The 21,789-nt window shown below is 42.8% G+C and overlaps 3 protein-coding genes across 3 annotated transcripts; 2 read left to right on the top strand and 1 right to left on the bottom strand.

Annotated features, from left to right (window-relative positions):
* The first annotated feature begins 7,876 nt into the window (after window positions 1–7,876).
* Window positions 7,877–10,439, top strand: LOC143881325 (transcription factor MYB78-like). The gene is made up of 3 exons (XM_077384334.1): window positions 7,877–8,125; window positions 8,613–8,742; window positions 9,397–10,439. Exons 1-3 carry the CDS (start codon window positions 7,969–7,971, stop codon window positions 9,992–9,994), a joined length of 885 nt encoding a protein of 294 aa, XP_077240449.1. The 5' UTR covers window positions 7,877–7,968; the 3' UTR covers window positions 9,995–10,439.
* Window positions 10,440–16,776: 6,337 nt separating this feature from the next.
* LOC143881238 (uncharacterized) lies at window positions 16,777–17,771 on the top strand. The gene is made up of 2 exons (XM_077384226.1): window positions 16,777–17,217; window positions 17,307–17,771. The coding sequence occupies exons 1-2, from the start codon at window positions 16,777–16,779 to the stop codon at window positions 17,769–17,771; spliced, it is 906 nt and encodes a 301-aa protein (XP_077240341.1).
* Window positions 17,772–19,087: 1,316 nt separating this feature from the next.
* Window positions 19,088–20,216, bottom strand: LOC143881237 (uncharacterized). The gene is made up of 2 exons (XM_077384225.1): window positions 19,929–20,216; window positions 19,088–19,129 (listed from the first exon to the last, which is right to left on the bottom strand). The coding sequence occupies exons 1-2, from the start codon at window positions 20,214–20,216 to the stop codon at window positions 19,088–19,090; spliced, it is 330 nt and encodes a 109-aa protein (XP_077240340.1).
* Window positions 20,217–21,789: the final 1,573 nt, after the last annotated feature.

The raw sequence follows: 21,789 nt of genomic DNA, 5'->3' as shown, positions 1-21,789 counted from the left end.
TTTGCTCCACGTAGGCTATGCTGCCGTTTTTATCTATCCAATCTCCAAAGAGCAATTTTCAACTTCTTTCAAACATAGGATCAACTTCTTTCAAACATTCCTACGGTAAGTGATGATACCGCGTGCTGCTTAACTTGGTACAATCAATGGGTCTAGTGCGCCATAAGAAATTCTCCTCATAATTGAAAATTCTCTAATTTTTTGTGTGCATTTTGAATTTAAAAGAAAATTCTAAATAATTAAAATTTCTTACATTTTTCAAATTAAATTGAAAATTTGTTAATTAAAAAGAATTTAATGAATAATTTGTCAATTTCTCTTATATGGGATTTGCTAGGGTTCATCGCAAAAAACCATTTCGTGGCTGGTCTGTCGCATGTCAGACCAACCACCTTGTGAATGGTCTAACATGCGACAGACCAGCCGCGAAATGCCTATTGCGATGGATGTTAGCAATTCCCTATATGTAAATCTCATTAGAAATTCAAAAATCATTGTCAAAGGCATTGTAGTAAAAAAAGGGATCACAACCTACAACCGAATCTAATAGAAGGATGTACTTATATAATCACCCTGGTTGGGTTGGTAAACAAAGAAAAGAAATTCCGTGTTTAAAATAGGATTTCTGTTTTCCAGATTTTCCAACCCCATCCAATGTTCTCCTCACTCACCATCCCCCTCAAATCCATCTCGCTCTCTCACCTCCTCACTCCCCTCTTACATTAAACAAATATTACAAGAAATACTTTTTCATGGTTACCAAACATTCCCTCAGGCTCTGTTCACTTATTTTCTAGCTGCAAGAAAAGAATCTGACGTGGAAAATTGGAAAAGAAAGGAAAGAAACTGTGAGAAAATTCCGTTGTTCAGTCGGCCGAGAAAGGAAAAGAAAGTACGCAGGTAAAGTGGTTTTCTCAGGAAAGTGATTTTCTCATCCTTTTGGTGAGAAATTTAGAGGGGAGTGCAAGAAAGTTGGTTTTCCACGTCTGTGTAATTCTGCTTTTCCGAGAAAACGAGTAAACGGCAGAAAATGTCAAATCATGTCCAATCACGAGAAAATTTAGCTTACTTTCTTCTCCTCTGTGTGCCATTAGTTGTTTGGATATTATCTTCATGTAAAAGTGGACAAGGCATCCACTGTCAAGCTCCATCTCACAAAGTGCAGACCAAACATGTCATACGTCACCAACTAGTCTCTAAAACGTGGCAATTTCGTCATGCCGCATTGTATCAAATCGACTCGTATATTGCGTATAAAGTTGTGTTTCTTTCAACGTAAAATAAACCCATTTTTTAACTTAGAAATGGATATGTAAATTTTATTATTTTAAATGACTCTAAAACAGGAGATTTTGTATGCCTAGAGTCCCACGAAACTATGTACACCATTGTGCCTCGTGGTCTATTGAGTGCGTAAGCTAGACGCCACGCCACTACATTTACTATTTTAAACTTGGCTTTAGTAGTTAAACCCTTGATTTTTGACGACCTTAAATAGAAAATTCTTAAGGAGGTAGACCCTTTTTAAAAAGTGAAGTTGAAGCATTGTAAATGGCAATGTATCTAGACAACCCCATCTCATTTTTCTATAATATATTCCTCTCTTAATTCTTATCTTCCATTCCTTTCTCTTTTGATTTGTATGCATACATCACTATCTATTGTCTTTTCACTTTCACTATACTTCCTCATAACCATTGCTATCATCATCTTCATCATGTGCATCATCTCCGTTACCATCATAAAATTACTAATAATAGTAATAAAAATCTACTAAGCATATATTGATTATTAAGGGCTTGTTTGGATGACATCAAATTTGATCTTTATTTCTGTAATTATTATAAATATTACTTCCAAACAGTCATATTCAACTCCGAAACCTTTTGTACGTATATAAGATTATATTCAAACAAGTTTTATAGATTTCCAAAGAGGCCCTAAATGCATACACCTAAGGGTGCATTTGGATTACTGGAATCAAGAATCAGAATCAAAATCCAATTACAATTCCACCCTTTGGTTTAAAAAATGAACGGAATCAGGACGGCAGAAATGACATTGGTTTAGAATTGAAGGGAGGAAATGTCGGAATTTGTTTTCTGTCCCAAGAGATGGTATTCTGATTACGCCTGTTAGAATGATTTTTTTTTTTTTTTTTCGATTTTTAAAATTTTTATTTTTCCATTCTACTTACAAGGGAATCGGAATAGATTGTTGAGTTTAATTCCTTATTCCTTATTTTCACCTCGGTCACGACTATATATGTGCATCACCCAGAAATCAGCCTTTTCACTTTTTTGTGAAAGGGATGAGATTAAAAAACATGTGTTTTAGTGAGATTAATCTTACAGAAAGTGAAAGGCTAATTCCTGGGTGACGAAAGTGACGCACTTCGTCACGAAGAAAGTGTAACAGTCTCCAAAATAACACCCTGATAGCTATGTTGGGAAGTCACCAACATGAAAACGTAATCTTGGAGATCTGAAGATTCAAGAGACCCCCCTACACTTTTGTGATCTTCTACCTCTTCCTCGATCTTCTTCCCTCTTTTCTTCGGACTTTTGACACATGTTTTCCTAACACAATGCGAATCAAAGGCCACACAAACAATTGCAGTTGGACCCTAGATCGGTGAATTGCCATCCGATAAGAGAATGAGTCATTAACCAAATAAGCTATTCCAACGACTCAAAAAAGTCACAGATTAGACCCTTCATAGATCACTAACTCAATTGGATCGCTCTCTGGGTACGTATCTTTCCATTACAAGTGTCAACGTCACCACTTATCAGGCTGAGATGTGTTGCCCTGCCACGCAAGCGAACCTGCCACGTGGCTCCACATCGGGGGCACACATCTTCCTCCCCTTGTACAAGGGAGATGAACTAGAAAAGGTACACAGAACAAAACAGAAGGAATGTGATAGATGTGAGCAATCCCCATCCATACAAGCATCAAATAATTAAACAAGCTGGGTAAGCTTATCATGAAACTTGCCTAGTGCTGGCAAAACATGCGCAAATAAAATAACATATACCGAAGTTTTATGTATATAATATAACATACGACCAACACAATCACGTTTACATTACTACTTGCGAGGACGAAAAGAGACAAAGATTACATATTTTAAAACCAAAATATCGAAGTGCAAGAACATTGCACTGGAGCTCAGTGTTTAAACTAAGGAAAATGCCATGCCGACTTCCAAGAGTTTCGGCTCTGGATCGGTTTCGGGACTACCCATGTGGTAAATGTGAGCCATTGATTTGGTGGGCAACAGTCTATTTCTGGAAAAATTAGACCGTCGGTTTTTGGATGGTTTTGAGTACATTTAGGTACGATTTGGAGCGTATAATCCATGGTTCATTTTACAAAATACAATAAATTATTCAGAAATTGAATCTCGACCATCTAAATTGTGCACATGGCAATCAATCTTGGTGGGTCATAGCTGAATTGGATTTTTAATCTTTTTTTCCCCAGGTAATTTTGAAAGGGTGGAAATATTAAAAGAAAGGGAATGAGAGAGATTTGGGCAGTCCCCATCCGTAGAAGCATCATATAATTAAAAAAAGGTAAATAAGGTTATCATGATTCATGAAACTTGCGGAGTGGTGGCACAACATGCACATATAAAATAACATATATCGCAGAGTTAGAGAGCAGCATAATCATAATGAGGTGAGACAAAGAGACAAAGATTACATATGTTTAAACAAAGAGTTCAAACTGTATTAAAAATGCACTTGATTTCATTGCTTAGACTGTGTCAAATGCTATGCCGACTGCCAGGGAGTTTCGGCTTTGGATCTTATTCTGGACCGCCCACGTGGCAAATCTGAGCCACCGTCTATTTATCTAAAAAGTTTTGACTCTGGTTTTTTCATGCTTTCGTGTACATTTGGAAACTCAATTTAGACCATCTAGTCTCATAATTTTCTTTACTGCATGCTTTCGTCATTTGATCCATGTTTATGTTCTTTGTTTTGAAATAATCAAATCCAGACTAATTTTTGGCAACGATCCATGGATTGCACGGTCTACATCTTTTGATTTTAGGTTAATTGTTACAGAAGAATCCATTGATCATGCGCACCACCCCCTCCCAATACAAATTTTGGGTCATATCCTGAGCCAAAACCCAACCAATCAATTGGGCTGCCGGGATTAATACCCACATCCATCATACATCAAATTTGGATGTATATCATGAGTTTTTATATGGTGCCCCACCAAAACGGTACCGCCCTTGATATTTGATCCAACAGCAGCCCACCTTTTCAGATGCTGCTCTCGGCTCAAATATCAAGGGTGGCACTGTTGAAGTACCACCTTCATGTGACTTGACGGTCGGGCATCATATAATTTCTCGTATATCATCGTAGCCTCATTTTCTTTCAAAATTAAAGAGTGTGGATTGAATTCGAGAGTAGCCACCAACGGCATTGATGAGCTTATTATACACCAAATCTCTTCTATTAGCCTACTACCATGGGAGCTCTCTCTGTTTTACACATTGGAAAACATGGATTGAATTTGGTTGTTTGTTGAAACGCGTGCTTCTAATGGCTAATGCATCCTTTGGCGACTGTTTGCATATTAGAATACTCCTTTTGAAGCTTCTTTCACGATAAGGACGATTGGAAATTGAATAGTTTTATACGGCAGAGAAATGAGAACCTCAGAGAGGAATAAAATAGCACAAGAGCAAGCAAATAAAATTAAGGGGAAGATATATATTTGCCCCTTTTCTTACCTGAGCCAGCCCCCTATAGTAGTGTATTTATGACCACGTTTTTTACACTAGAATAGAAGGGAGTGGCCCTGCAGGTAATAAAAGGAGCCAATAAATCAATTCCCCCTACAAAAAACTAAAAAAACTGAGTTTGAGTCAAAGACGCTACGGGGAGTAGGGATAGAGATGTTTTTCTTCTCAGCACCATCCTTGGAAATGAAGGTAGAAAGCAAGGCCCTCAAAACCTGAATCTGCTTTTGACCAAGAAAACCGACCGCCATTTCACTTAGCTTTTGAATAAGTGGCATGGATTTAATTTGCAAAATGTCCAGCTCGCCTCAATCCTAACCCACCTCCAGGAAATGCCAACCCAACTTTCGATCCCGTCTTATTAGGACTCTACCAAATCCCTATATCATTTTATCTCAAAACAAGCACTAGAAATTGAGAAAAGGGATGGAAATGTTGAGAAAAAAGGTTGGAAATATGAGGGGTAGGGCCTCTAGTTCAATCGTACGTTGAGGCTTTGTTTCTTAACATTACATTGAGGTCGCAGCTTCCATCTCAGCTTACCAACCAAAAACAGGGTTGGAAATATCATTTTCAAAGAAAAAACATGGCTAGGTTTAGTATGGAGAAATTCAACAATCATTTTATCTGCAAAAATATCTCATCTTGAGAAATGAAAGCGAGCATGAGTGAGTAAACATGTGGCATATGTGCTGATAAGTCATCACATTCACAAGATTGAGGCGTACAAAAATTAATGACTTAAAAACATGTTACACGACATCCTTTTCATTCTACTGTTTTTTTTTTTGTTTTTCCACTCCATCATGAGTTAACCGGTCTGCCTCTCCGAACACGCTCATATCCAAAATCTCATTCCTTTTCATTATACTTGATCAAAGGTTTAGAATCATCCAATTATGAAGGTGAGAGACCTAACACAGTAGGCCGGATCTGTGATTGACAACAATTTTCATAGACCATTCACCCTACATTTGGCAGTGGATCCAATATGGCCACGTTTGGATACCCACAAGATTTAGATTTGGATTTCTCACATTTGCAATCGAGATTTGCTCAATCAGGACCGCACATGCCAATTAGGTACACACTGCATGTGCGGTCCTGATTGAGCTGAGGATTATGCATACTGCTGACTATTCAATAAGGGGATAGCAATCCTGGGTCAAGTTGCTATTGTGACTGGCTATCCTGCTGGGCGAAAGAAAAGATTCCTGATTGAGCTGAGGATTATGCATACTGCTGACTATTCAATAAGGGGATAGCAATCCTGGGTCAAGTTGCTATTGTGACTGGCTATCCTGCTGGGCGAAAGCAAAGATCCCACATCGGGAAAGTGAAAGAGATGTGGATGGGCTCGTTAAGGGCTTGGGGCACCTTCCACATTACGAGTGGCTTTTAAGGGTGACTTCTACTTGGGTCCTAACAATATGTAACACATTTTTGTTCTAATAATATTTTAATCCAAGGATATAGGTCTATGTAAACAGAGGATAGGAAGAAGTCTACGAAAAGATGAAATAAACACCAACTTGCTATCACCATGGTGAACAGAAAATAGGAATTGATCCAATAACTTGCGTCACATAATGGAATATTCGGTGTATACTCTACCATTGGTTGGGCCAACAGAAAAACCACCATTTCAAGCATAGGACAGATCCTAGCCATAAGAATCATGTGATCTATATCAACAATGGCAAATTGTGCTAGACAGAAATTCTTGGATATGCTCTTCTCGGGGTTGGTTATCCGTCTGGAAAGAGTTTTATCTTTGGAATTTTCTAGTCCACAGTTCATCAATTTTGTTCTAGTAATACGTTTACCAAGATAGTAATACTTTTACCAAGATACTATATATACTACATGAACATCAACATAGGTTAGCAAGTCTGTTTTGCGGCACTGCTAGAATTCCAATCACCGCTAACCACTCAAAGCAAACAATAACAAATGGCCATCGGTAACCCACAGAATTAGCCCAGACGAGTGTGTGCAAAAAATCAATTGTGTAGTAAAATAAAGAAAGAAAACAATGAAGCAAGATATACAAGAGATTTACGCAGTTCGGCACTTTACTTACCCCATTAGCAATCCGAGAAGTAGAAATTCACTAACAATGATGGGAAATTACAACAAGAATGAAAAACCTTAGCTCTCAAACAATGGTGAAAACCCTACCAACACCATTCTTCTTGTAATCCAAGCAACAAACTCAACTCTTTTGGCAATGTCTTCACAAGCCAGAAAATACCAAAAACACCTAATAACCTTGGATCAAAGCTCTTGCAAGAGAAGGAGAATAAAACCCTTGGAGAGAAAAAAAACCCTCTTTTCTTGAATAGAAAAGCCCTAAATGCCTGCTTTGAGAATAAAGCCACCACTAAAGATAAAACCCTCTTTAATCACTTATAATAAGCACATTCTAAGAATACCCTTCATAGAGGAAAATAATTCCAAGTATTTTATATCACTAATCCAACAGTCCGTCCAATGAAAAATAAACACGGGCTTGCTATACACAAAATGAACAGCCCCAGTAGAAAATCAGAATAGAATTTAGACCTATAGACCCATATTCAGTGTGTTGGCCACAAAAAGAGAAGGATATACGTGCTCCGCCACAATGGTAAAATCCACCGATAAAACCATTCTCTCCAACCTTTTATGTAGCCATAATATAACCTCCAAAGTCTCTACACCAAGTATATGGAAAAACCCTCACATCCCACTTAAACGGGCCAAGTGAAATAGAATCACAATCTCCCCTCCACCAACCTGGACAGTCTCACCCCTCAAGCTAGCCACTAGAGGGAGGGTGCTCATTCCCTAATAACCCATGCCCATCCATTCCACTTATCCGATGTGCTTTTGGGTGGAACCCCAACGTAGTGTCTGCAAATTTGTTAAAGAAAGCAGAAAAGGAGAAAAAAAATGAAAAAGGAACGGCTTTGAGGGAAAGAGAGGGTAGAAAGTCAAACTTCAAACTCTCTTACGCTGCTTATAATGACACGTTTTAACTAATATAATCTTCTTTGCGGCGTGTTCTCTCACATGCTTTTTTTCTCTTCATTAACATCCCTCTATAAATACCTCACCTCTCTCTTCCCTATAATAATTCAAATCTATCTCCCTTTCTCCTCGATCTATATCTGTCTATCTATCTAATTTCTCTATCAATCTCTATTTTTTAAGCAATGGAGAATAATGAGAGAGGTTGTAACTTTGCAACTCAAAGTGAAGAAGAGATGGATTTGAGAAGAGGACCATGGACCATTGAAGAAGATCTCATCCTTGTCAATTACATTGCAACTCACGGCGAGGGGCGATGGAACTCGCTCGCTCGATGCGCAGGTATGAAGATCATCCAAACTCTTTCTCATGATGCTAGATTTCAAACCCAAACCTAATTCCAACTTGAACCAATTAGCCTACTACTAGAATTTTTAAAATTAAGAGTGAAAGTTTGGGGTTGTCTAAGAGATTTGCATAGTTAGGAAGTGGGTTGCTTCTTGAAATGATTATTTGAATGAAAATCATTTCTATTGGGTTTTTCTTTAATGAACTTTGATGAAAAAAGCAAAGCTTTTGTAGGAAATAATCATATAAAGTGAGTTTCAGAGGATTTTATTGAAGTTAAAGTTTTGGTTTTTTCTGCAAATGGATATTAATTAACATGTCAAAAACAAGAAAAGCAGAAGAAATACATAACAGAATCTACCTAAACTCCTCAATAAAGAGATTTATCCAAAATTTTACTGAAATCATCAAGATGGGTTTTCTTCCTATAGAATTCTTCTTTCACAATAAGAGATTTTAACCAGAAATTTCTCAAAAACAGGTCTCAAACGAACCGGAAAGAGCTGCAGGCTAAGATGGCTAAATTACTTACGCCCTGACGTCAGGCGAGGAAATATCACCCCAGAAGAACAACTCTTGATCCTTGAACTCCATTCTCGTTGGGGAAACCGGTAAAAATCAAAACTCTCTCTCTCTCTCTGTTTGGATCTGTTTGGATTGCAAGAAAAACATTTCTTAGAGAAAAAAATTTCTTGGATTATTTTTCCCTTCCATAATATGATTATAGTTATTTTAAAGTGATATTATCATTCATTGAAGGTCTCTCTAAGTAAAAATTGATTAGGAATGGTTCATGTCATCTTTTTTAGTAAGTAAAAATATGTAAGAAATCCTAGGGGTCGTTTGGATATGTGGATTTTCGAATCCTCAATTTCTTCAAAATTATAGATGGGAGATGAGAGAAGAAAGAGACCGGCCATCGTTTTCTGATTTTTCGCCCTTCTTTCCGACAGCAGGAGAGCAGCAGATCGTCCCATGTTTCCAGGTTTTAGGAATCTCAGAATGTGGGAGAGATTTCTAAACCCTGGATTTCTTACTTAAAATCCAAGAAACGCTGTCACGACAGCATACAACAGCTTGATCATGAACCCTCTTTTACACTGTTTTTAAACTAAAACCTTGATTCTAAAATCCGCGTATCCAAACGCCCCTTAGAAATATTTTCCATTCCAAACTTTTCCATATTCCTACAATCCAAATAGGGTCTCTTTTTTTCATCTAACTCTTCTTCTCTGATAAAATTTCGTCTATTTAATTGTTGTCAGATGGTCGAAAATCGCTCAACATCTACCAGGAAGAACAGATAATGAAATTAAAAATTACTGGCGAACGAGGGTTCAAAAACACGCAAAACAATTACACTGTGATGTGAACAGCAAGATGTTCAAAGACTCTATGCGTTATGTCTGGATGCCGAGACTGGCCGAAAAAATCCAGGCGGCAGCAACCGGTTCGGGCAACACCAGCAACAATAGCAACAGCCATCCTAACTTGACCGCCGATCAGAAGGCCCCACTGGAATACTATACCCATCTTCACCATGCATCTCACTCTCTCAATAAGTATGACTTCGATGGGGATTCGCAGAATAAGAAGAATTTCACACCAGAGAATTCTAGTACCACCACCACAACGCAAGTCGTCTCCCCTGTATCCGACCTGACGGATTACACTTTTCCGGCCAATAGTAGCGACTTCCAATCGGCCCCATTTCAATTTGAGGAATCCCTAATCAGTCCCTTGGGTTACTTTAACCATGGTTTGGTAGAGGAGAAGGGGTGGTTAGATGGGGACATATCAGAGAATACATGGATCATGGAGGATATTTGGTGTTTTCAGCAGCAGTTCTGCAACAGTATTTAGAAATGCAGATACGAGGAAAAAGGCTATGTAGAAAGGGAAGTGATACATAGGCCCCCTTTTCTTCCCTCGCCCACTCCTCTCTAGTGTATTTATGAGCTATGCCTACATTTTTTTTATACTACAAGGGGTTGGCCAGAGGAAGAATAAGGGACGAAGATCTGATTTTCCATGTAGAAATGTGAAAATAGATGCAGTGAAAAAAAAAAAACAAAAAAACAAAGAAGGGACAAAGAGAAAATGGGACAGAAACAGGTAGAAATTTGTAAAGAAAAAGGAAGAAAGATAAGCTAATTCTTCTTTTCTTATATTTATTTTTTCTTTTTTCTTTTTTTGAAGATTGTGACTTGGGATTATTTTTAGTGACCCCTTTTTTTTACTTGACATGTACCTATTTCACCTTGAATGTTGGTTTTTTATTTATTGCAATTGTGAATTATTGGCTCCATCTCGAATTATGTGTTTCTTATTTACTTATGTATTGTAGGTAAATATGTTTTTATCCCTTTAATGGTCATGGGAATTTGAAAATGTGGGGGGAGAGAGAGAGAGAGAGAGGTAGAAATTTGCGTAGAAAAGAAAAGAAAAAGGTAAGCCAATTGGGCTTTTCTTATTTTTACCTTTCCTTCTTTGTAGTTCATCTCTTTTTCTCATCATGTGCTTTTGAAAGCAGTCAGTAATTGAAACCAAGACCTACGACTCTTGTTTTCCTCACTAATTTCAAGCTTTCAGCCGCAACCTTAGATTAAATAAATAGTATTAAATTACAGGAATTTGAGAAGGAATCGATGCTGACACGTGGCCTGTGATTATTGGCCGAGGTGTGGTCTAATCACCTTATATGATGGCTTTCAAAAGCTAGTTTGATCCTTATCAGCTATGAGTTGCGCCTGTCATTGCTTACGTATGAACGTCGACAAGGGTGTGCGTAATGTTCCACCGTGATTCTTCATTCTATGTGGATTGAAGTATGATAAATGATATCTGCAATCCCTTACTTTATGTTCACTTTATTTACCCGTCCCGACTTTAAAAAAACATGGGACGGGTTTAGAAATCATGGGTCTTGGGTAGGATTAGAATTTAAATTAGAAAACTCGGCACAATCTTAAGTAAGTAAGGCGGGGTTTAAAAAAAATCGAAACCCAAAAACCGACCCGACTCATATGGGTGTACTGTGACTTTCTTAAATATCTCTTAAATAACATACCAAATTATTTTTCAATATATTTATACAGTTGTTTTCATTGAGGTGATAATGTCTGTTATTTGAAAATATTGTCCTTAAATTTATACATGTTGACATAAATTTAGAGTTTTTTGGTGTGAAGATATGTTTTTCTTTTCTACAGTCTATAAAAGTAGTCACTATCCTATGCTTAGGACTGTCAATCGGGCCGAGCTTGGGCTGGCCTGAGGTGCTCAAGCTCAGCCCATGTCTACACAACGGGCTTCGGGCCTGACTAAATTAGAAATTTGCTTGCCCAAACTCAGCCCAAACTCCACAACGGGCTTTGGGCCGAGTTCGGGCTTGCCCATCACCTCTAATTTTCTACACGAGAAAAGACTAAGCCAAGTATAGAAAAGCCAATTTCATAGAAAGCCATTAAACTTGTTGGCTTTGGGATGTGAGAAAAGCCACACCGATTGATTTTTTTGCCAGATTTTGTCTTATTTATTTAATAAATCTGAGGTCGAACTATAGCCTATAGGATATGATGATCCAAACCGTTCATATGGAGTGGGTTGTGGGCTGTTTAATGTCGAACTATAGCCTATAGGATATTAATGTTTAAGTAACCTATTAAATTAATATCTACTGATTTTTAAGGGCATAAAAAGTCTTTAAAAATTATATAGTAAATATATTATCGGGCCCGGGCCTATAACGGGCTGGACGACCCTTGATCAAGCTCAGCCCAAATTAGAGTTCGAGCTTCAACTTTTGACCAAGCTTGGTTTGGCTTGTTCTCATTTTAATTATGGGCGGGCTTTTAGCGGGCCGAACGGGCGGGCTTCGAGCTTGTCCATCCCGATTGACAGTCCTACCTACGCTTAAGAAATGAAAACCTAACCAACCCGAAAAACTATCTTGGGTAGGGTCGGGTTTTCGAATCTTGGGTTTTCCTATAAAGAATTAGACCCAACATGACCCGAAATAATTCTCGAGTAGGGTACGATTTTGGGAAACCCAACCCGCCCAACCCGAGTTGCAAACCTACATTTTGTCGGCAGTTAATATAATTTTGAGAATTATAATAGTTTTTTTTTTTTTGTAGCAAAATAGAAAAGTGTAAATTAAAAAGTGGAGCCTTTATTAGCACGGGGGAGTCCGGATTTCATTTCCCTAAAACAAGCCCATTAAATTTACTAAAAATTAGTCTAAGATAGAGATATTTTATGGTGTGTGGAAGTGTGAAGTCTAATATTTTTTTCAAAAAGCTCATTGGGGCCCATTTTACGTGCCTAATTGGCTGTAAGAGAAATAAACAAAACAGAAAGATAGAAAAGAGATTGATTTGAGGCAACTAGACCTCCTAACGCATCAATTCGAGAGGAGGCATAACGTACTCTCCAAAAGAAAGCTTGTTCTGTTGCTGTAATATTTTTTTTCTCTTACTTCATCGAATTACTACTACATAAATAAAAGCAAGAGGGAGTGACACACCACAAATAACTAACTCCACAACCCTAAACTATGTACCGATAACTACATTCATAGGATGATTCCAACAAAAAATCATTTACATATGACGATCCTAACTCTCTGATTAGATCGGTGGGTTAGGATGATCCTACGGAGATGATTATCCAAAGAAGCATGCCCAATGTATTTTTTGAAAATTACTATGATATGAAAGAAGTCCCATTGCTTTCAAAAAGCCATTTCATTGGTGTGATTGGCGCATTGCAAAAGGCAGTGCATTTAGTCATTTACGCACCTTTTCAAAAAAATGAGAGCGGAAATGTAGTTGAGAAAAAAAGAGGAGGACAAAGGGAAGGGCGGCTGCCACGTACGAATAGAGGACAAAAAGAATCGGAACATGTGAGTGAGGAATTTTAATAGTGACGTCAAGTGCGACGTGTCAATTTGGGAAGCTCAGTAAGTGGTCCCGTAAAAGACCCGTTTACTTTGTGCCACGTGTCCCTTTAAAAAAAGGATTATGGTATGGTTAGGCTCCCTGGACTGAAGCATCCGTCTAGCCACTGAAAGACGCCGCGTGGAAGGAATTAGCTGGCTATCACTAAACCCATGATTGGCACGTGACCATGACCGATTGACCATCCATCATCTGCGTTCCCAAATTCGTCATACTTACTAACCATAATGCATGAGAGCAGGTGATGATTAATTTAGAAGAAAGGTTATAAGTTTATAATTCTCACGCCACTGTTTTGATAAGTAACACACACCCCCATCTCTGCTTTTAATAAGAAATGCTGTAGAAAAAGTTTTTTAAAAAAAGTCTCTTCTAGATTCTAATAAGAAATGCTAGCTGTAACTTGGAAGTTTGAACAATTCTTTATCCTTTTCAAATAGTTAAAACCACCACCGACCTTATTCAATTTTTATGATCATCTCTCTAAATTAAACATAATCATATCATTTCCACCTAAATTTCCTCAGAAAAGCTTTCTTCTTGCAACCCAAACAGAATCATATCATTGTACAGATCTATTCATTGCCCTTGCTCCACTCTGTTCTTCATCAACTCATTGCTTTTTACCTTCATCAATCTTGTAAATTAGATATCAACATCGATTCTAGGATAGTTCGGACACCCTACCTGATCAACGTTAGCTCAGTCATGCTCATTTTTGTTCATCTTGCTAGTAGAATAATAATAATAAAATGAGAGAAGTGCTAGATTCACAGGCGCCCTTGCAAAAAAGGGTGTGTTAGACCGAAAATCGGTAACAGGTACAGCAGTGGCGTAAGAACTGAGAGCGAGTGACGAGGGAGGATGAGTATGAGTCCTGTGGTGAGTGCTTAGTCCTGCACAAGGCAAACGAGGTCAGAAGACCAGACCGGATTTTACTCCGGACAGGTCCTTCGACACTCAAGTCAGTATGAGCAAGAGTGAAGGGAAGTCAGAGTTTTTAGGGAGAAGAGGGTTTTTAGCATTACCCATGAGTCTGAGCTTTAGTCCCCTATTTATAGGGAAGATCTGTTGAGGTGTCCTGGACAGGTGTCCAGGACAGGTGGCGGCTTGTGAGAGGCTGGATCTCACCTACTCTGAACAGGTGGCAGCCTGTGAGAGGCTGAGTCTCACCTACTCTGGGACAGGTGGCAGCCTGTGAGAGGCTGAGTCTCACCTACTTTGGGACAGGTGGCAGCCTGTGAGAGGCTGGATCTCACCTGCTCTGGGACAGGTGGCAGCCTGTGAGAGGCTGAGTCTCACCTACTTTGGGACAGGTGGCAGCCTGTGAGAGGCTGGATCTCACCTGCTCTGGGACAGGTGGCAGCCTGTGAGAGGCTGGGTCTCACCTACTCTGGGACAGGTGGCAGCCTGTGAGAGGCTGGTGTTTTCACACCCTATCAGTTGCCCCCCAGTTTTCCAAGTCATTGAAGGACTTGGGAAAGTGTGATCACTCGTTTTTCTGGATGGGGAGACGTTGTTCGGGGGTGAATCGAAGAATTTAGCACGGAGTCCGGAGTTCGCAGTCCGGATTTAGGAGTTCGGAGTTCGCAGTCCGGCGTCCGGAGTACGACTTCAACCGGACTGGCTCCTGGCGCAACACAGAGTCAAATACCCAGTCCGGAGTTCGCAGTCCGGAGTCCGGAGTTGGGAGTTCGCAGTCCGGAGTACGGCTTCAACCGGACTGGCTCCTGGCGCAACACAGAGTCAAATACCCAGTCCGGAGTTCGCAGTCCGGAGTCCGGAGTTGGGAGTTCGCAGTCCGGAGTACCGCTTCAACCGGACTGGCTCCTGGCGCAACACAGAGTCAAATACCCAGTCCGGAGTTCGCAGTCCGGAGTCCGGAGTTGGGAGTTCGCAGTCCGGAGTACGGCTTCAACCGGACTGGCTCCTGGCGCAACACAGAGTCAAATATCCAGTCCGGAGTTCGCAGTCCGGAGTCCGGAGTTGGGAGTTCGCAGTCCGGAGTACGGCTTCAACCGGACTGGTTTTTGTCGTCTTGTGAGAACGCGTTATATCCAGTACGGTTTTTTCCGGACTGAATTTTGTCTTCTAGCGGCCAGTTCGGTGCGGACCGGACTGATTTTTGTCGTCTTGTGAGAACGCGTTATATCCAGTACGGTTTTTTCCGGACTGAATGCGGAGTTCGGAGTGCGGAGTGCGGAGTGCGGAGTGCGGAGTGCGGAGTGCGGAGTGCGGAGTGCGGAGTGCGGAGTGCGGAGATCCATCTTTGGGACGTGAATGTTTACGCGCGTGCTTGATCGTATTGATGGTGGGAGAATGTGTCCGTCATAAATAGGGGACACGTGGCGCAACCCGGATGGCCTCGAGATGCGTGCATCGCATTTATTACCCCACCGCCTCTGAAAAAACTATATAAGGAGGTTTACCCCCCTTCACTTTTTACTTTTTACCCTTCATCTTTTTCCTCTTCTTGCTCTGGGAGTTTCAACTTCTCAGTTCGCAGCTCGCAGTTCGTAGATTGCAGATCGCAGTTCGCAGTTCGCAGTTCGCAGTCGCGTCCCAAGATCAGTTTAAGGGCTCCACTCACCGGTATTCCTCTCAGCCCTTCCTTTTACTATGTCTGGTAGTACTTCCACTTCCGAGTCCGGTACGGGGTCCTCCACTAGCAGTATTTCGGATTTTAGGATGCCTCAGGAGCCTTTTTTGGCTAGTCCGTCTGATAGGATAGACCTTGTAGATAGTGACGATGGAGGGGATAGGGATGAAGTGATCTTAGACCTGAATGCCACTCCTCCCTTGACTGGCAGTCTCCCGCAAGCAGGAGGGAGTGTTGAGAGCGACGTTAATGAAGCGTCCACAACATTCCGTCCTGGCCGGGCGGTGGAGGTGATCGCTAGAGCGCGGATGGATGCCGATCCAAAATACAACTTGCGAGCTCTAGTCGAGGAGAACTACCTCACCAGGTCTATGCTGGGAGATATCAGGGATAAATACTGCGTGCCCCCGAGATTTGAACTGAGGGCAGCTATAGAGGGAGACAGAGCCTGCAACGAGAGCCAGGATCTCTGTATTTATGAGGAGTCACTGAGGGCAGGACTCCGATTTCCGTTGCACCCCTTTTTCTCAGCGGTGCTACGTTACTACGGACTAGCCCCGGCCCAGGTAGCTCCGAACTCATGGAGATTATTAGTTGGGTTTTTATACCTCGTCCACGGTCGGTTAGAGAGGAGTGTGACTTTGTCACTGTTCCGTGCTTGTGCACACCTGAAGAAGCATAAAGAAGGGGGCTGGATCTACATTAGCCAGCGCCCTGAACGGAAGATAATCACTGGCATTCCTTCGTCGATTCACTCGTGGAAGAATAGATTCTTCTATGTTGTGGATCAGGAGGCCAGTGAGCCCTGGTCCGTCCCTCTAGTGTGGGACACTCCAGATACCTCAAAACTGAGTCGAAAGCCGCTCCTCGAAGGTGAGGACAGGATAACATTCGCCTTGATGCGGAAGGAGATCGAGCAATCGGGCCTCATCCGTTGTAAGGAGTTTTCCGAAGAGGCGATTCTGGTCGGGCTAGGCGTGAGTGCCGCGACTCCAGGACGTATGTAGCTAGACTTGTCTATGCAATCTGTTTTTATTTTTTATATACTTGCTTCTGACCGTTGGCTGCTCATTTGTCATGCAGAGATGAAGAAACAATCAACCGTCGAGAAAATCAGGCAGGGAGCTCAGCCGCGGGCACAAGAAGGTGCTCAACAGGCGCAGCAGGAGCGCCAGAAGAGAAAAGCGACTGTGCTGGGGAGTCCGGCCCCGTCGCAGGGCATTCCTCCCCCATCCCAGAAGCCCAAGACTAAGGTGAAGCTAATAGGCCCCTTTGCTCAGGGCGGTGGCTCTTCTAAGTCCGGTGGTGCTTCTACCGGAGCCGGTTCTGGGGCTCGCCCTCCTGCGGGGATTAGTGAGCAAGTCTTTCGACCCAATTGGGCCGTTCTGAAGGATGACACTGCCTTAGGCGAGAGCCGGGTAGCAGCAGAGCTTATGAGCAAGTGTTTGCTGCAGAAGGACAAGCAACAGGTCCTTTACGAGCCGCCAGCTACAGGAGAGGAGGCCGTGTTGTCCTCCGCTTACCAGGTAAGGAAGTAGTGCTTCGATTTGCTAACTTTCTGCTCATTTCTTTCTTTCACCATACTGATGCCTGTTTCTTTCTGTTCTTTCTTCAGATCTTGCTATACTATAATGACCTCAAGGAGAAGAGTAAGAGCTTCTCCCAAGCCATTACTTCATCTGAAGAGGTGAACGGAAAGTTGGCCGTTGAGGTGCAGGAGCTTCAAACGAGCATCGGGCGAATAGAGGAGGAGAGGAAGTTGTTAAAAGAAGATCTGGCCGCAGAGAAGAGGAAACTGGCCAAGGCTGCTGAAGCCATGGAGGCTCAAAGAGGAAGGGCCACTGACAGACAGGAGAAGGCAGTAAAAGAGGCCACAGAGGCAAAGGAGGCTGAACTTTTCAGCCTGTCGAGCGAGGCTTACAGTCTTGGATACTACGACTGCCTCCAGGAGCTCCAGGCCTGCAATCCAAATCTGTTGATGCAGAACATGACTCTCCCTGCCAGGCCGAAGATTACTGATGAGGAGCCAGATACTCCTGCTGATACTCCTGCTGACATCCCCTCTCTTCCAGATGCTTAGATTTTATTTTTCTTTTTTTGTTTTGTTGTGACCTCTTTTTGTAATGGTCCTTGAGACCCTACAGCTCTTACCAGCATGTTTAAAGTGAATTTTGTAATGGCCCTCGAGGCCCCACATATCCTGATCAATGAAATTTGTCTGTCTCTGATACTTCTCAGCTGAGTAATTTGCTTGACTTTGTCTTTTATTTTGATAACCTGTGAGTGAAGCCGTTGATGGTCGAATTGCGACAAACTGGTCTTTTAACAAGTACCCAAGTTTTGTGAACTGGGTTTCCAGTGCGTACCCAAGTTTAAGAACTGGGTTTCCAGTGCGTACCCGAGTTTGAGAACTGGGTTTCCAGTGCGTACCCGAGTTTGAGAACTGGGTTTCCAGTGCGTACCCGAGTTTGAGAACTGGGTTTCCAGTGCGTACCCGAGTTTGAGAACTGGGTTTCCAGTGCGTACCCGAGTTTGAGAACTGGGTTTCCAGTGCGTACCCGAGTTTAAGAACTGGGTTTCCAGTGCGTACCCAAGTTTAAGAACTGGGTTTCCAGTGTGTACCCAAGTTTTAGAACTGGGTTTCCAGTGCGTACCCAAGTTTTGTGAACTGGGTTTCCAGTGCGTACCCAAGTTTTGTGAACTGGGTTTCCAGTGCGTACCCAAGTTTTGTGAACTGGGTTTCCAGTGCGTACCCAAGTTTAAGAACTGGGTTTCCAGTGCGTACCCGAGTTTGAGAACTGGGTTTCCAGTGCGTACCCGAGTTTAAGAACTGGGTTTCCAGTGCGTACCCGAGTTTGAGAACTGGGTTTCCAGTGCGTACCCGAGTTTAAGAACTGGGTTTCCAGTGCGTACCCGAGTTTGAGAACTGGGTTTCCAGTGCGTACCCGAGTTTAAGAACTGGGTTTCCGGATATAAAAATGACACTGAATTTGCAAGAAGATTATTTATTCATAACAACAAATATACAAATATACAACTTTACAAGATCACCTTTTCATGCCGGATAGTTCGACTACTGATAATATTTCCTGAGGTTTTTGGAGTTCCATGCATGAGGTAATAGGTGCTCCTCCAGTGTCTCTAGCCTGTAGCTTCCTGGCCGGATAACTTCCTTCACTCGGTAGGGTCCCTCCCAAGTTGGGGAAAGTTTCCCTACTTTCGTCGGCTGGGAGACGGCTGCCTTTCTTAGGACCAGATCCCCTGTCCTGAATTCTCTGGGGCGGATTTTGGAGTCGTGATAATTCGACACCTTCTGCTTATAAGCGGCGACCCGGATTCGAGATTCCTCCCGGATTTCTTCTAGTAAGTCGAGGTTGGCGCGGAGTCCGTCGCTGTTCAGTTGCTCATGGAAACTGATGACTCTGGGAGATGGGGTGCCTATATCAACAGGTATCACAGCTTCAGTTCCAAAAGAGAGGTTGAATGGTGATTCACCAGTCGTCGTGCGAGGAGTGGTGCGGTAAGCCCACAGAACATGGTAGAGCTCATCTGCCCACCGGCCAGCCTTTTCATCCAGCCTTTTCTTTATCCCTTGAAGCAAGATCCTATTGGTTACTTCCGTTTGCCCATTGGTCTGGGGGTGAGCTACCGAAGTGAATCTCTGTTCAATCTTTAGGTCAGAGCAGAACTTCCGAAAGTTCCGGCAGTCGAACTGTTTGCCGTTATCTGTGATTAAGGCACGGGGAATCCCAAATCTGCAGACCACTGCCTTCCAGAAGAAATTCTGTATATTCTGCTCAGTGATCTGGGCTAGAGGTTCTGCCTCCACCCACTTGGTGAAGTAGTCGATTGCCACTACTACGAATATGCGCTTTCCGGAAGCCGGTGGAAAAGGACCCAGAATGTCCATCCCCCATACTGCAAAAGGGAGTGGACTGATAATCGGAGCCATCGCCACAGCAGGCTGGTGGATGGTGGGGGAGAATTTCTGGCACCTCTCGCACTTTTTAACCAGATTCAGCGCGTCTTGTCGTATGGTGGGCCAATACAATCCTCTGAGGAGTACCTTGATTGCCAGGGCTTTGCCCCCCAGATGTTCTCCACAGATTCCTTCATGAGTCTCTTGCAATGCGTACGCAGCGTCGCTTGGTCCCAGACACTTAAGGTACGGGAGAGTGTAGGACCTTTTATACAAAATGTCACTGCTGAGGGAGAATCGGGCCGCTCTCTGTATCACCTTACGGGCTTCCTTCTTATCTTCGGGAAGCTTTTCGTCCCGTAAGTAGTGAATGATCTCGTCCATCCAGCACGGCTCGTTCTCCACCTGCATTATTTCTGCGGCTTCTCTTTCGATGCTAGATCTTTGTAGGAATTCCATACATATTCTTCCAAGAGTGGTGTACCCAGAGGCAGCCAGCTTCGACAGTACATCTGCTTTGGCATTTTCCGTTCGTGGTACCCTGATGACCTCGAAACTGGCAAACCGACTGGAGAGCTGATGAACCTTGGCAAGATACTTAACCATACGCTCATCTCGTGCTTCGTAGACCCCTTGGATCTGATTTGCTACCAGCTGTGAGTCGCAGTATGCTTTTAATTTCCGGGCGCCTGTCTGAATTGCTAGGTTCATTCCGGCAAGGAGGGCTTCATATTCTGCCTCATTGTTAGACGCGCGGAATCCGAATCTCAGAGCATAATCCGCAGTGAACCCCTCAGGCCCAGTGAGGATGAGGCCTGCTCCACAGCCGTTTTTATTTGAAGAACCGTCGACATATACTTCCCAAGTTGGTGTGCTGGTCATGGAGTCCTGCTCTGCCAGCGGTTGCAAGATTTCTGTCTGAGTTTCTGCTATGCATTCGTCAGGAACCGCTTTCTCTGCAACTGGGAGTTGTACCGTTTCAGGGTCGGCGACTTGCTGGGGGACGGTGCACTCTGCTACGAAATCTGCCAGAACTTGCGCCTTGATGGCTGGCCTTGGAGCGTACTGGATGTCGAACTCGCTCAGCTCTACGGCCCATTTCACAAGTCGTCCGGAGATATCTGGTCGATGGAGTACTTGCCGGAGCGGCTGGTCAGTCAAGACCTTTACAGTATGAGCTTGAAAGTACGGTCTTAATTTTCTTGCAGCCATTACCAGCGCGTAAGCCAATTTCTCGACCCGCTGGTACCTTGTTTCTGCGTCGTGAAGAACCTTGCTGACATAATAGATTGGTTTTTGTTGGCGGTGCTCCTCGCGGACGAGGACAGCTGCCAGTGCCGTGGTGCTAACGGAGAGATATAGAAATAACTCCTCACCTGGCTCCGGCTTTGTTAATAGAGGCGGGGAGGACAGATACCTCTTCAGCTCGTCGAAGGCAATCTGGCATTCTTCCGTCCAGGGCGCAGTTTTGAGGCCCTTAACCGCACTGAAAAAAGGCAGGCATCTCTCCGCCGATTTGGAGATGAAGCGACCCAGCGCCGCTATCATTCCTGTGAGCCGCTGAACTTCTCTGATGGTTCTTGGGGCGGTAAGCTCTATCACAGCTCTGATCTTCTCGGGATTTGCTTCTATCCCTCGCTGACTCACCATGAATCCCAAGAACTTCCCCGAACTGACACCAAAGGTGCACTTGGTGGGGTTGAGTTTCATGTTGTGCTTCTTGAGGACCTGAAATGTTTCTCTGAGATCAGACACGTGGTCCTGTGCGCTTCGACTTTTGACCAGCATATCATCCACATACACTTCCATATTTCGGCCGATCTGGTTCTGAAAAAGTCTGTTCACCAGCCTTTGGTAAGTAGCTCCGGTGTTTTTGAGGCCGAAGGGCATGACTCGGTAGCAATAAGTCCCTTGATCTGTGACGAATGAGGTCTTTGGTATATCCGATTCGTACATCCTGATCTGGTTATATCCGGAGAAGGCGTCCATGAAGCTCAACAGTTCATGACCCGCTGTGGCGTCGATGAGCTGATCGATCTTCGGGAGCGGATAACTGTCCTTGGGACAAGCCTTATTCAGATCAGTAAAATCGACGCAGGTTCTCCACTTTCCATTAGTCTTTTTGACTAGGACTACATTTGCTAGCCAGTCCGGATATCGAATCTCGCGAATGAAGTCA

The sequence above is a fragment of the Tasmannia lanceolata genome, unplaced genomic scaffold (genome assembly GCF_043159265.1).
Source record: "Tasmannia lanceolata isolate RefF3 unplaced genomic scaffold, GAP_Taslan_0.1 ptg000007l, whole genome shotgun sequence".
NCBI lineage: Eukaryota > Viridiplantae > Streptophyta > Magnoliopsida > Canellales > Winteraceae > Tasmannia > Tasmannia lanceolata.
The sequence above is the reverse complement of the archived record's forward strand: the minus strand, read 5'-3'. Positions and strand labels throughout refer to the sequence as shown.